We start from the raw sequence: 15,322 nt of genomic DNA, 5'->3' as shown, positions 1-15,322 counted from the left end.
TTATCTGTGTCTAAAATAAGTTGCCGGGGATAAAGTAGCCCTAACAGTAGTGATGCTATTTCTTCCCCCATTTTTAAAACAGCATAATACCCATCTAGTTGTCTACCAATATGGAAATAGGAGGTTTGTAGCCAAGAAGCAAATTAGAGATGTGGAAGAAATAGATATAAAGCCCAACCTGTAAGTCTAGAGTGCGCATTATGTATTTTACTCTGAAAATGTGGAAAGTTAGCACCAAAATGAACTCACTATATAAATAAGCATATGAGCCAACTTTCCAGAATAGTCAGTACAGCCTTCAGAACAAGAGGAAGCTTATTTTAAAATATGATTCCTAAAATTGGCTAGATTCTTTTCCTTATATCTGTTAGTAGAACTGAAGACTAACAGGTCTGATGGGTGCAGTTTCTTCTGGTTTAAGAAAACATTTCAATAAGAGGTATACAAGGATAACTTACCATAGCTGATTTGAAGCTGACACAAAGTTGATATGGGAGATTGGCAGTAGATTCTGACATACAGGACAGTTACTATTTTAAATGTTTTCTTATTTCTTTTTAAAAATACAACAGCAACAAGAACTTATTCTCAGTTATCAACCAGAACTTGTAAAGAAATCCTGTCAGGGTAGACTGTTTGGACCCAGTGGACATACTCACCTCTATCAGAGACCACCCCCATGCCCAGGAACCTGACAGGAAGAGCCCACATGCTCCACTTTGCTCCGTGGCTGCACATTGCTTCATCACTCTATAAGTCAAGAAATATTTTTTTCAAGTAAATTTACTCTCAGGGAGTTTATTCATGGTACTACTTAATTTCCCTCCTAAATCATGGATTGTTCCATGAGTCTAACACAGTCCAGGATTTCTGTCTTCATATTAAAAGATGAAGCTTAGAACTGGTTCACTTGTCCCTTTCTCTTTTTATCGCCTCCCAGTTCAAAATGCTTGCATCTCTTAATGGCCAGCATTCTCTTAGATCTGCAGTCGGGCTCGATGCATTTAAGTCTCAACACAATCTTCTTTGTAGTTTTAACCTTTTTCCGGAAAATAGGCTTAGTTTGACCCCCAAAACCATTCTGCTTCCTGTCATAACGATGCTTTCCCTGGGCATACAGAAAATCCTCGCCCTTCTTGTACTGTGTGACTTTGTGGGGCTGATGTTTGCCACATTTCTTACAAAAAGCCTGACGGGTTTTCGGTACGTTCACCGTGCTTGCAGCAGTGGTGTTCAGAGGAAAGCTATAACTCAAGAAATCTTATGCTCCTAACCACATAAAACATGCAGGAAACAACTCAAAATTTCAAAGGTCACAATTACAAAGCAACACAGAAATCTGCCAGGCTTAGAGAATGAAGATACTAGTCCAGTTGACCCAACCAGTAATAATGTTCTATATAACCTCTCTGATAAGTTATTTAAATGGAACTGTTAAGGATGCATAAGGAGCCCAAAGACACAATGGAGCACATGTCCTATAAAATACAGGAGGATGTGAGGGCACAAATAAGGAAAATGAAAAAGTGAAAATACAAGCATAAATGACAGATCTGAAAAAGCTGGTAGGTGAAATGAACACTCACTGGAAGGCCTCACCATCAGAGTAACAGTTGCTGAGGACAGAATCAGTGAGCTCTAAGATCAGGTGTAGAGAATCTTCAGACTACAGGAGAAAATAGAAAAGAGCCTCAAACTAAACCAATATATGAGAAAAGAATATCAGGATAAAGTCAAGAGGAACAACATAAGAATCACTGGCGTACCAGAAGGACAGGAAGAATACCCTGTGAAGTAGCAACTGTCAAAGCTAACATTGCTGAGAAGTTCCCAGAGCTGAAAAGTGTATGCAACCAAATCCAGATGGTCCAAAGGATACCAACCCAAAGAAGTCCAAATAAAAATACCCCAAGAGACATCATAATCAGAGTAGCAAAAACCATAGATGGAAATAGAATACTGAAAGCAGCAAGATGAAAGAAGGAAAATGCTTATAAAGTAGCATCTTTAAGACTCACAGCTAACTTATCACATGAAACCTTCCAGGCCTGAAAACAATGGAGGAATATAGTGAAAAACTCAATGGAATGAATGCCTCACCTCAAATACTTTACCCAGCCAGACTCTTATTCATATTTGAAGGAACACTACACAACATAGCACATAAAAACAGCTCAGAAACTTCATAGACTCAAAATCATTGTTACAAAAACAATTAAATAAGCTACTTTAAGATAAGACAAGCCCCAGAAGTACACCAAACTTCTACATAAAGATGGCACAAATCCGCATAACAATAATCTTCTCTCTCAATGTCAATGGACCAAATGCACCAATTAAGAGGCACAGAGTGGCAGGATAGATTAGAAAATTGAATCTAATACCCTGATTCCTGCAAGAAACACATCTGAAAAATCAAAGCAAACACAGAATCAGAGTCAAACGCTGGAAAACAATTCTCCAAGAAAACAACCCCCTCAAAAAAGCTGGTAAAAGAATACAAAGACAATCAACAGAGTGGGAAAGGATATTCACCCAATACCCATCTGATAAGGGGTTATATCAAGGATATACAAAGCACTGGTTGAACTCTACAAGAAGAAAACATCTAAAACCATCAAAACATGGGGTGATTAAATGAACAGAAATTTTCCAAAGAAGAAATTCTAATAGCTAAAAGACACATGAGAAAATGCTCTACATCACTAATCAACAGGAAGATGCAGATCAAAACAACAATGAGATATCATCTCACACCACGGAAACTGGCCCACATACAAAAGAACAAAAGCAACCTGTGTTGGCGTGGATGTGGCGAGAAAGGGACTCCCCTTCACTGCTGGTGGGAATGCTGACTGGTTCAGCCCTTTTGGAAACAATATGCAAGATTCTCAAAAAATTAGAAATTGACTTCCCATTTGACCCAGCTATTCCACTCCTGAGAATATATCCCAGAGAGGCAAAAAAGTACAGTAGAAATGACATTTGCACTTCTATGTTCATTGTATCACTATTCACAATAGCCAAAATCTGGAAAAAACCTGAATGCCCGAGAACAGATGACTGGTTAAAGAAACTTTGGTACATCTACACAATGGAGTACTATGCAGCTGTTAGAAAAGATGAAATCATGACGTTTACATACAAGTGGTACTACATGGAAAGTATCATGCTAAGTGAAATGAGCCAGAAAGAGAGGGAGAGACATAGAAAGATTGTATTCATCTGAATATAAAGTAATGAAATAGGAGACTAACACCCAAGAATAGCCGAGATAAGTACCAGGAGGTTCACTCCATGCCTTGGAGGCCAGCCGCACATGCTAGGGGAAAAGGCAGCTCAGATAGAGAAGGGGACACCAAATAAAGGGTGTTGGGAGGATCCTCCCAGGATGGGAGACTCATGCTGAAAGTAGACTATAGACCAAACATGATTGCCACTCAATGCCTCTTTTGCAAACCAGAACACCCAAAAGGAGAGAGAAAACCAAAGGGAATGCCCTGCCACAGGGATGGGGTGGGATGGGGGGTGGGGGTGAGAGGGATACTGGTTGCACTGGAGGTGGAGAATGGGCACTGGTGGAGGGATGGTACTCAATCATTGTATGACTGAAACCCAAGCACAAAAAATTGTAAGTCTACAACTGTACCTCATGATGTTTCACTAATAAAAAATAAAAATAAATTTGTGATTAAAAATGCTGGTACAATTATCAAACCACATAGACCTTATGTTGTTGAAGAAGGTTATATGAGACAGTGATGGTCATTTCTTAATGATCAAGGAATCTGTACATCAAGAACTCTCACTCCTAAATGTATATGCATCTAATGAGGGACCAGCAAAACATGAAAAAATGCTAATAGACATGAAGAAAGACATTGATAGCACCACAATAATAGTTGTATATTCCAACAACTATTTGTCACCACTCAATAAATCAACCAGAGTATATCTGAGAAAGGAATTACTTTATTTGGGGGAATAAATGGAAGAAAGGGAGTTATCTCATATATATATATATATATATATATATATATATATATTAGATGATAACGTTTCATTTTCCAAAAGCTAAATACAGATACACATTCTTCTCCGGTGCATATAGGGCATTTTCCAAGATAGGCCACATACTGGGCCACAAAACATACCTCCATAAAATTAAGAGGATAAATTAAAGAGGATAAATATTGTATCTTTTCAGACCATGATGCACTGAAAATATAACTAAATCACACACAGAAATGGAGAATCAAATCAAACACCTGGAAATTAAAAAGTTCACTCCTGAACAACCAGGGCCTTAGAGAGGAAATTAAAGAGGAAATCAAAAGATTCCTGTAAACAAATAAGAATTAGGACACAAGATACCAGTACTTGTGGGACACAGCAAAAGCAGTGTTAAGATGAATGCTTTGTTAAGATGAGTGTTAAGATGAATGTTAATATGAATGCTTTGCTAGCATTCATCAGGAAGAAAGAAAGGGCCCACAACAATAACTTATTCTCGCAGTTTAAGGTCCTGGAAAAGGACCAACAAAAGGAGCCCAAACCAGGCAGGAGGAAGGATATAATAAAACTTAGAGCAGAAATCATGGAGCTGAAATCTCAAAAACATAGTCCAAAAGATCAATGAAACCAAGAGCTGGTTTTTAAGAAAATAAAAAAGATCTGTAAAGCACTAGCAAGACTCACAAGGAAACACAGAACCCTAATAAACCGAATCAGAAATGCACAGGGGGACATCACAACAGAAACTACAGAAATCCATAGGGTGGATAAATGGGACTACATCATACTAAGAAGCTTCTGCACCTCAAAAATAGTGGTCAAGATACAAAGACAGCCCACATACTGGGAGAAATTATTAACGCAGTACCCATCTGATAATGGGTTAATATACAAGATATGTAAGGTACTGGTAGAACTTTATGAGAAAAACAAACACACAACCCCGCAAAAAAAATGGGGGAAATAAATGAACAGAAACTTCCTCAAAGAAGGAATTCAAATGGCCAAAAGGCACATAAAATGATAATCATCAGGGAGACACAAATCAAAACAACAATGAAGTATTATCTCACACCACAGAGACTAGCAACCATCAAAAAGAACAAGGGCAACCAATTCTGGTGTGGATTTAGGGAGAAATGAGCTCTTGTTCATTGTGGGAATAATGACTGCTTTCAGCAGTTTTGGAGAACAATATGGGCATTCCTCAAAAGCTTGGAATTGAGCTTCCATATGACCCTGCAATACCACTTCTGGGAATATATCCTTCCTCCACCACCAAAATAAAATTAACAGAAACGCTATCTGCACTTCTATTTTCATTGCAGCACTGTTCACAATAGCCAGAATCTGGAAACAACCCGAGTAACCATGAGCAGATCACTGGTTAAAAAACCTGGTACATCTAAGCAATGGAATACTATGCAATTGTTAGGGAAAATGAAGTTATGAAATTCTCTTATGGATGACATGTAGAAAATAATCCTGAGTGAAATGAGTCAGATGAAGAGGGACAGACATAGAATGATTGAGCTCGTCTGTGGAAGTTAAAAAGAACATAGCATGAGACGAATACTCAAGGACAGTAGAAACAAGGGCCAGAAGGACTGCTCCATGGTTGGAAGCTTGCCACATGTGGTGGGGGAGAGGGCAGCTAAGATAGAGAAAGGTTCACTATGACAAAGATAGTGGGAAATGGGAACTGAGTGCTCAAAGTAGGTAAAAGGGCCAAGCATGATAAACTTTCAGTACCTGTGTTGCAAACCATAATGCCCAAAAAGAGAAAAAGAGAGTGCAAAAGAGATATGAAAAGTGTCTGCCATAGAGGCAGGCTGGGGAGAAGTGGGTGTGATGGAAAATATGGACATTGGTGGTGGGAAAAGCACAATGGTGAAGGGACCGGTGATAGAACATTATATACCTGAAACACAAGCATGAACCACTTTATAACTGTGTATCTCCTGGTGATTCTAGACCAGAGCACTGTAGCACTGTCTTCCCACTGTTCATCAATTTGCTCGAGCGGGCCCAGTAACGTCTCCATTTTGAGACTTGTTGTTACTGTGTTTGGCATATTGAATACGTCACAGGTAGCTTGTCAGGCTTTGCTATGAGGGCGAGATACTCTCAGTAGCTAGCCGGGCTCTCTGAGAGAGGTGGAGGAATTGAACCCAGCTTGGCCGGGCTGGCTGTGTGCAAGGCAAACAACCTACTGCTGTGCTATCGCTCCAGCCCGGTTATTTGGTAAAAACAAACAAATAAATAAATCTTGCTATTCTCCTTTATTCCAATATGAGTAACCTCGGTGAGGCTCTGAGTATGGTTTGTATGAGCACAGCATCCCCTTGTAGTGGGCTATGGCACCATCGAGGAACAGCTACATTATTAGTGAGTCCAAGTGAAAATGAACATACAGGACCCCATGTTCAAAAATCATCAAAAATTTCAGTGTAGTAAAGCTAAGTATCGATTCCGTTTTAGTTTAGACCTTCTTTGGCTACACAAGCCTCATATATCCAAGCCTATGACAGTAAGAATTCAGTAACCTTTCCCGTACCTTGTAGATAGGTGCTGCTATGTGCATAGTAAATAGGCATTATTCTATCAGTAAACTGATCAGAAAATGTCTAACATGGCTGCCCTAGGGTTCCTAAGAGAAACGGCTGATGAAGTTTCAATTTTGTCAAATGTATAAGTAGAATAATTGAGCTACTGGTAAGATTAAAAAAAATTTGAAACTCCAAAAAACGAAGCAGAAAATGGAAATCCAAACAAATGACAGTAGAGTTCAAAATTATGATGGGAGATTGAATCTTGGAAGATAGCAGCTCACCCAAGATCTCTCCGGACCCCATACTGAGCCAATTCCACAGGGGCACCACAGATGGAGTGGGTGTGCCCTCTGCATCCACTCCAGATGAAACTCTGATAGCCACAAGCTTCCAGAAGCAAAACCCAGGTATGTGGGTTCAAAGACTAAAACTCCAGGCCACATGGCGGCAGCAGAGACAGGTCATCCCTTCTCATCCTCCTGCCCCCTTGGGGTCCTGGCTGTCACACCCACGATCTGCCTCCGGGTGCCATCTCAGAGCATCAATGGCCTTGATTCAGAGACCCCCAATGAATCTAAAAATGAATTAGCTTCCTACAGAGATGTCTCTGGACCCCAACCATTTACAATTTTGGAATTCCAGAAGCACACAGCCACTTTTGCAGTCGTGCAACCTCTCGTGATATTCATAAGAAGCAATTGAAAATAAAATATCTAGCAGCAGACTTGAATGGTGGTGGGAAAATTTGAAATAATGACCATGGAAAGGTGTAATAGTGGTGGGATTGGTGTTGAAATATTGAATGCAATCAATTAATGTGAACAATCTTATAAAATAAAATTTAAAAAAACACAATTATAATGGCAGACATATATACAAGGTACTCAGTGTATTTGTCAAAGTGCTAATTGAGAACAAAGTTGTACATTTTCTCATACTCACCTATGTGCCCTTGTACGAACAGGTTTTGTAATCAAGAGATGTTAGAAAACATTGATTATGCAAATAAGTAATTCCCAGCCCTTAAGTACTTAAGGCTAATATCACTGGAGGAAGAAGTAACTCCTTACATGGTAGGATTCTCCTAAGGCTTGTCCAGAGCAGTCTCTCAATGTGTTGATTTCCCCTTAAGAATTTTGCTTTCAAGGTCAGTCACAGAATTGCTAACACCTCACTAATTGCATTCATCATGGATTCTATAGACTTTTTCCTGAAGCAAAACATTACTTGGGTACTGCAACTGAAGCAACAAGAAACAAAAAATATATCAATTTTTTTACTCATAAATTTGAGAAAGTATCATAAAACTTAGTTAAGAGTTAAGACACATAGCCAGAAAGATAGATTGGTGGGTTGAATGTTTTGCAGGAGATCTGGATTCCTTCCCTGATACTGTCTGATCTCTAGAGTATAGAGCTGGGAGGAGCCCTTGAGTTCTGCAGGGTGTGGCTCCCAATTATCACTGTCACTGTCACTGTCCTCCCGTTGTTCATCGATTTTCTCGAGCGGGCCCATTGGAGACTTTGTTGTTACTGTGTTTGGCATATCGAACACATCACGGGTAGCTTGCCAGGCTTTGTCGTGCGGGCGAGATACTCTCAGTAGCTTGCCGGGCTCTCCAAGAGGGGCAGAGGAATCGAACTCGGGTCGGCCATGTTGGCTGCATGCAAGGCAAGCACCCTATCGCTGTGCTATCGCTCCAGTCCCCCAAACATAAAACAAACAAAATAATAAACAAACAGGAGTTAAGACCCAGGAATGAAAACAACCTAAATATATAATATATCTTGCTAGATATGTATTTATTGATCTTGGTACCAGCAGAGGCATGTGGGTCCCGGGGCTGAGATCTCTAAGCCTGCTCAAATCAGGGCTGAGCATCCTCCACCCAGATCTTCCATCTTCCAGTAGGAAGGGGTCACATCCACCAACTGACCCCAAGCGCCGTGTAATCACATCAACGGCCAAGACCCAGAGACTATAAAACCCAGCTCCCACATCTTATTATCTCATTCTTACTTTGGACAGCCTGGCAGGCTACCAAATGTAACCTGCCCACACGGCAGAGTCTGGCAAACTCCCCGTGGTGTACCCAATATGCCAAATACCAGTAACAATGATGGGTCTCATTCTCCTAACCCTGAAAGAGCCTTGAATATGGCACTTTTTAAAATCTCAGGGCTAGGATGAAGGAGACGTTATTGGTGCCTGCTCGAGGCCATCGACGAACAGGATGAATGTGACTGTGATCGTGATCTTGGATAAGTCACTATTTTTTCGAGTTTTGGTTTGTTTCCAAGGAAAATGAGGATAATTCTCATACCATTCAAATGTTTTGAGGAATTAATGAAATCAAAATTTCATGGTTTTCCAGCTTTGAACAGATCCTCTAGTGGTTTGAATTAGTTTAGGGATATAGTTTGGGGAGCCATTCCAAAATTTTGTCAAATGTGCATTTTATTTTAAATTTAAACTTCCAGTATGTTTTATTATTTTGTGAATTTTCTAATAAGAGTCATGCGTTTATGTATTAAGAAAAATTACATAATTATTAACAACTTTATAAAACAACTTCTTTACAGGGATTAAGATTAAAATGGAATGTAAAAATTTAAGTTGTGCTACCAGGAACAAGAACTTATTTTCTTAAATTTAATATTAAAGCATTATTAATTTAGCATCAAATAGGTTTTAGGTACCTTTAGATTTATAGAGGAACAATATTCATAGTAACATAAGACAGTTTTACTCATACATAATTTAAATAAGAAATCAATATTAACATTGCTCTTATATTTCCTTTAAAACTTGGAACTAGAAGAAGAGATCACATACCCCAAATCACTGAAACTTTATCATTGATTTTAAGTAAAAAACAGTCTTTGATCTCTGCTTTTAACACATAGTATATCGTTTCCTATAAACATAGAAAACCAAACCAAAACCAAGGATCCTTTTATTTAACCTATTTCATCTTCCTGAAATTCACATCTCCAGGCTTGGATTCTTTATGTACTACGTATGATGGTCTTCATTATACTCACAACCCACCTATGGAACACAGATGGATATTTCCAAAAGACTTTGTGAAAATCCCTCTCATTTTCCTATGAAACTCTACAGTCGTACTTTATAGTATAGTATAAACTTTTTAACTAATGTGTCATCCATAGTCTCTGCAATGCCCTTTCTTCAATGCTATCACCGACAACCTCACTTCAGAGTCAATTTATTTTCTCCGTTGTTTGCCCTAACAAACCTTCTATTTCTCTGTTTTCTGTTGTTCTTCAAGAAGCAGCTTGAGACCAACACTTTGAATAAGGGACCCCTGGGATCTTTGACTTCACACCTTCTCTGCACATGCATGTGCCTGAACATTCTTAACCTTGAGAGGCAGGAATTCAGTTTTTATCCTGACAGTGATGATGCTGTTTCCCCATCTAGTAAGTGAGATATATATCAATGTTTAATAATGGTGATTGTGGTAACTCAAATACTAGGGAAAATGTTGGAGAATAGCCCTTATCATCCTTATTAAAGTGTCGTAAGAATTTACCTTCTGTTTTATTTTATTTTTTAATTTTTTACTATATTTTCACTTTTTTATTTGATAAAGGAAATGAACATTTATTACACTTTGGAAACTTTGTCATTTAAGAAGTTCTCAGATAAGCTTCCTGAACCACACCGTATTCAATTCCTATGTCTTATGCTTTATTTTTTATTTATTTTTTTAATAGTGAGACATCATGAGGTACAGTTGCAGCCTTACAAATTTTTGTGCTTGGGTTTCAATTATACAATGATCAAACACCCATCCCTGCACCAGTGCGCATTTCCCATCACCACAGATCCCAGTATCCCTCCCACCCCCCAGGCCCCCATCCCACCCTGCCTCTGTGGCAGGGCATTTCCCTCTCTCTCCTTTTGGGTGCTGTGGTTTGCAAAAGGGGCATTGAGTGGCAATTATGTTTGGTCGATAGTCTACTTTCAGCATGCTTCTCCCATTATGGGCGGATCCTCCCAACACCCTTTGTTTGGTGTTCCCTTCTCTTACTGAGCTCCCTTTTCCCCTAACATGTGTGGTTGACCTCCAGGTCATTGAGTAAAATTCCTGGTACTAATCTCGGCCATTCTTGGGTGTTAGTTTCCTATTTTGTTACTTTACGTTCCCCAGATGAATGCAATCTTTCTATGTCTATCCCTTTCTTTCTGAGTCATTTCGCTTAACATGATACTTTCCATGTAGTACCACTTGTATGTAAATTTCATGACTTCGTCTTTTCTAACAGCTACATAGTACTCCATTGTGTAAATGTACCAAAGTTTCCTTAACCAGTCATCTGTTCTCGGGCACTCAGGTTTTTCCAGATTCTGGCTATTGTAAAGAGTGCTGCAATAAACAGACAATTGCAGATGTCACTTTGGCTATACTTTTTTGCCTCTCTGGGATATATTCCCAGGAGTGGTATTGCTGGGTAAAATGGGAGCTCAATTTCTAATTTTTTGAGAATCATCCATACTGTTTTCCAAAAGGGGTGAACCAGTCGGCATTCCCACCAACAGTGAAGGAGTGTCCCTTTCTCACCACATTCGCACCAGTACCGGTTGCTTTTGTTCTTGTGGATATGGGCCAGTCTCTGTGGTGTGAAGTGATATCTCATTGTGGTTTTGATCTGCATCTCCTTGATGGTTAATGATGTGGAACATTTTCTCATGTGTCTTTTAGCCATTCGGATTTCTTCTTTGTGAAAGTTTCTATTCATTTCATCTCCCCATTTTTTGATGGGGTTGAATGTTTTCTTTTTGTGGAGTTGAACCAGTACTTTGTATATCCTTGAAATTAACCCCTTATCAGATGTGTAGTTGGCGAATATCCTTTCCCATTCTGTAGACTGTCTTTGTATTTTGGTCACTGTTTCTTTTGAGGTGCAGAAGCTTCTTAGTTTAAGATAGTCCCATTTGTCTATCTCTGTTTTCACTTGCTTGGCCAGCGGTGTGACATCTTTGAAGACACCACTAGCTTCTATGTCATGAAGGGTTTTGCCAACATTTTCCTCAATGTATCTTATAGATTCCGGTCTGATGTTGAGGTCTTTACTCCACTTAGATCTTACTTTTGTACATGGAGTTAGGCAAAGATCTGAGCCCATTTCTTTGCATGTAGCCGTCCAGTTTTGCCAGCATAATTTGTTAAAGAGGCTTTCCCTGCTCCACTTCACTTTTCTTGCCCCCTTATCAAAGATTAGATGCTCGTATGCTTGGGGGGGGGTCAGTATATTCAACCCTGTTCCGTTGGTCTACAGCTATGCCCTTTTTCCAGTACCATGCTGTTTTAATTATTACTGCCTTGTAGTAGAGTTTGAACCGAATCAGAAATGAGAAGGGGGATATCACAACAGAAACCAAAGAAATCCAAAAGATCATCAGAGACTACTTTGAAAGTCTGTATGCCACGAAACAAGAGAACCTAGAAGAAATGGATAAATTCCTGGACTCCTATAATCTCCCAAAGCTAAATCAATAAGACCTGGAGTATCTGAATAGACCTATTAACATCAACGAAATAGAAACTGCAATCAAAAGTCTTCCCGGGCCCAGATGGATTCACTAGCGAATTTTTCCAAACATTTAAAGAGGACATGCTCCCAGTCCTTCTCAAGCTCTTTCAGGAAATTGAAAAAACAGAAACTCTCCCAAACAGTTTCTATGAAGCCCATATCTCTCTAATACCAAAAGGAAACAAAGACACCACAAAAAAAGGAAACTACAGGTCGATATCCCTGATGAACACGGATGCGAAGATTCTCAACAAAATACTAGCAAATAGAATTCAACTACTCATCAAAAAGATCATACACCATGACCAAGTAGGATTCATCCCGGGGATGCAAGGCTGGTTTAACACTCGGAAATCAATCAACATAATCCACCATATCAACAAAAGAAAAGACAAAATCATATGATCATATCAATAGATGCAGAGAAAGCATTTGACAAGATCCAGCACCCATTTATGATGAAAACCCTAGCTAAAATGGGGATAGAGGGGACTTTTCTCAATATAGTAAAGCCATCTACCACAAGCCTACAGCAAGCATCGTCCTCAATGGCGAAAAACTGAGAGCCTTCCCTCTAAGATCAGGGACGAGACAAGGATGTCCACTCTCTCCACTGCTGTTCAATATAGTACTGGAAGTACTTGCAATAGCGATTAGGCAAGAGAAAGATATTAGGGGCATCCCGGTAGGAAAGGAAGAAATCAAGCTCTCACTATTCACAGATGATATGATACTATACTTAGAAAACCCTAAAACCCTATCAAGAAACTTCTAGAAAAAATAGGCTTATATAGTAAAGTGGCAGGCTATAAAATCAATACCCAAAAGTCCATGGCTTTCCTATATGCAAATAGTGAGAGAGAAGAAAGAGACATGAAGAAAACAATCCCATTCACAATTGTGCCCCAGAAAACCAAGTACCTATGAATCACCTTAACTAAGGAAGTAAAGGACCTGTACAAAGAAAACTACAAAACTCTACTTCAGGAAATAAAAGAGGATACGAGGAAATTGGAAAATATCCCCTGTTCATGGATCGGGAGAATTACCATTGTCAAAATGGCAATACTTCCCAAAGCACTGTATAAATTCAACACAATTCCTATTAGGATACCCATGACATTATTCAAAGAATTGGAGCAAACACTCCTGAAAGTTATATGGAACAATAAGCGCCCATGAATAGATAAAACCTTCTGTTTTATTTTAAAGGATATGATCATGTGATGACTAATATAACTGAAATCGTTCTCAAGTCATTTCTTCACTTATGTGATATCTTCCTAACAAGAATCTTAGCTAGCCAGTGGAAAACTTTTCCTACTTGTTTTGACCTCCTTCATTCTGAATTATTCTGTCATTAAAATTGACACAGCCAACTCAGAGGTTCAGTTAAGGATTTTTGCCTAAGTTGCCATCAGTACGTTGAGGAGGGAGGCAAGAGTAAATTGAGGAGGGATGCTCTTGAAAAGGTAAACATATTTTTCTGAATTAAATTATTTTTTACTGCAGCGATATACATAGCAGTTTGACACAAACACTTTTTAATGAAAATATTAATGTTCTCATATATGGATATGTGAATTTCAGTCACAATAGTGGTGAGTTTGAGGCTGACGATAAGATGTACTTTAAGTAGAATTTGGCTTACGCTGAAATATTGTGAATGAGGAGAGTGTTTCAGAGAGAGTGACAGAGAGAAGTTGTTATGGGGGCACCGTTGTGATAGAGTGAGAAAAATTCTAGAGTAAAATTCAGGAAATGTGGGTTCTTAACCCTATTCAGACAATGACTGCATCTACTTAAGCTTATTGACTTATTTTTCTCATTTGTCAAATAAGATGGTTGGTTTTGCTAAGGTTAATACAGAATATTGGACCCAAGTGATAGGTAGGGTGATAGGTAGGGTGATAGGTAGGGTGCTTGACTTACATGTGACTGAGCTGGGTTCGATCCCTGACACCACATATGACTTCCTGAGCCCTGCCAGAAATGATCCCTGAGTGCAGAGCAAGGAGTAATCTCTGAACACTGCTGGCTGTGATTCCCCACCCCAAATAATACAGAATCTCAGAACTCTTAAAATATGAATCAGATATTAAAATCCTTCCCTCTGTTTTCTACACACATGGTCCATTGAGTTGCTACTCGTATGTCCCTCCTGTGAAGGGATATCATCACTTATGTGGGAAACGTCATTTACTTTTCATGCAATTCTGATTCTTGTGCAACCTTGATTTCTCAGAAGATTTCCTTTCTACCTACAAACCCTTGAAGTCAGAATAAGATAACTGGAATAATCTAGCAGATCAGATCAGAGGCCACATCAGATACAGGAGAATGGATAATGTGGTGGACTGTGCCAAACAACCCTGAAAGAAGTAAGTTCACAGAGAGAAAAGAAGAGAGAAATATTAGATATATCATTGAGAGCGTAGAAAATGTGGGGAAGAGACATGTCACAAAAAACTGTGAAGCCAGGAAGAGCAGTGATATTTCAGAGGTGACATTTCATTGGCATGGCTCATGAGGATACTTGGTGACTGAAGCATCTACTCCTGTATCTCCCCTTTGCTTAGTTCATCAGCAATCACAGATCAACTCTCAAGGAAATCAGAGACCCAGTTGATGAACTCTGGCAGTGTGAATAAATTATCAGATTTACTTTGTGCTGTTTTTTTAAATTTGGCAAAGTAGCTAAATAGATAATAATTTTGAAATATTCTGACAAAATCAGTTTTCAGCAAGACCTCTCCAATCAATCAAAGTGTATCGTTTCTACTGGCAAGCACAGTCAGTAATCAGTGGGCACAGGGGCTCACTGTGCTATTTCTGCTTTCAGAATATCCCCTTCTCCTGTCGCAGTTTCCATCGCCCTGTTGACACTGTCCCTGAGTCACTTGTCGTCTGGATGCACACACTAGCTGCGTGGGAGGCAGTCTCTAGAGGTGCAGAGGGAAGACAGCCTGAAATGAAATATTTGCTATAGCAATCTAGCAGTGCTGCCTGCAAGGTGGTAGGGCTGCGTGTGTGCAAGGGAGAGGGAGGAGCAGGGTGGGAGCTAGCTAACATTTACTGGAACCTTGACTGCTGTGTGCCAGGCACAGTGCTAAATGCATATATTTTCTCAGTTATGCTTCTCCAAACTGTGATAAGCTGCTTGTTATTATTATCCTCGTTTTACATTCATTTATT

At 39.3% G+C, this 15,322-nt stretch overlaps 1 protein-coding gene across 1 annotated transcript; it reads right to left on the bottom strand.

Annotated features, from left to right (window-relative positions):
- Positions 1 to 815: 815 nt before the first annotated feature.
- LOC130038357 (60S ribosomal protein L36a-like) lies at positions 816 to 14,999 on the bottom strand. Its single transcript, XM_056130247.1, has 2 exons — positions 14,950 to 14,999; positions 816 to 1,244 (listed from the first exon to the last, which is right to left on the bottom strand). Exons 1-2 carry the CDS (start codon positions 14,997 to 14,999, stop codon positions 896 to 898), a joined length of 399 nt encoding a protein of 132 aa, XP_055986222.1. The 3' UTR covers positions 816 to 895.
- Between the last annotated feature and the right edge of the window lie 323 nt (positions 15,000 to 15,322).

Source organism: Sorex fumeus, unplaced genomic scaffold, assembly GCF_029834395.1.
Source record: "Sorex fumeus unplaced genomic scaffold, SorFum_2.1 ptg000075l, whole genome shotgun sequence".
Classification (NCBI taxonomy): Eukaryota; Metazoa; Chordata; class Mammalia; order Eulipotyphla; family Soricidae; genus Sorex; species Sorex fumeus.
Note: the sequence above shows the minus strand (reverse complement) of the source record. Positions and strands in the feature narration are given on the sequence as shown.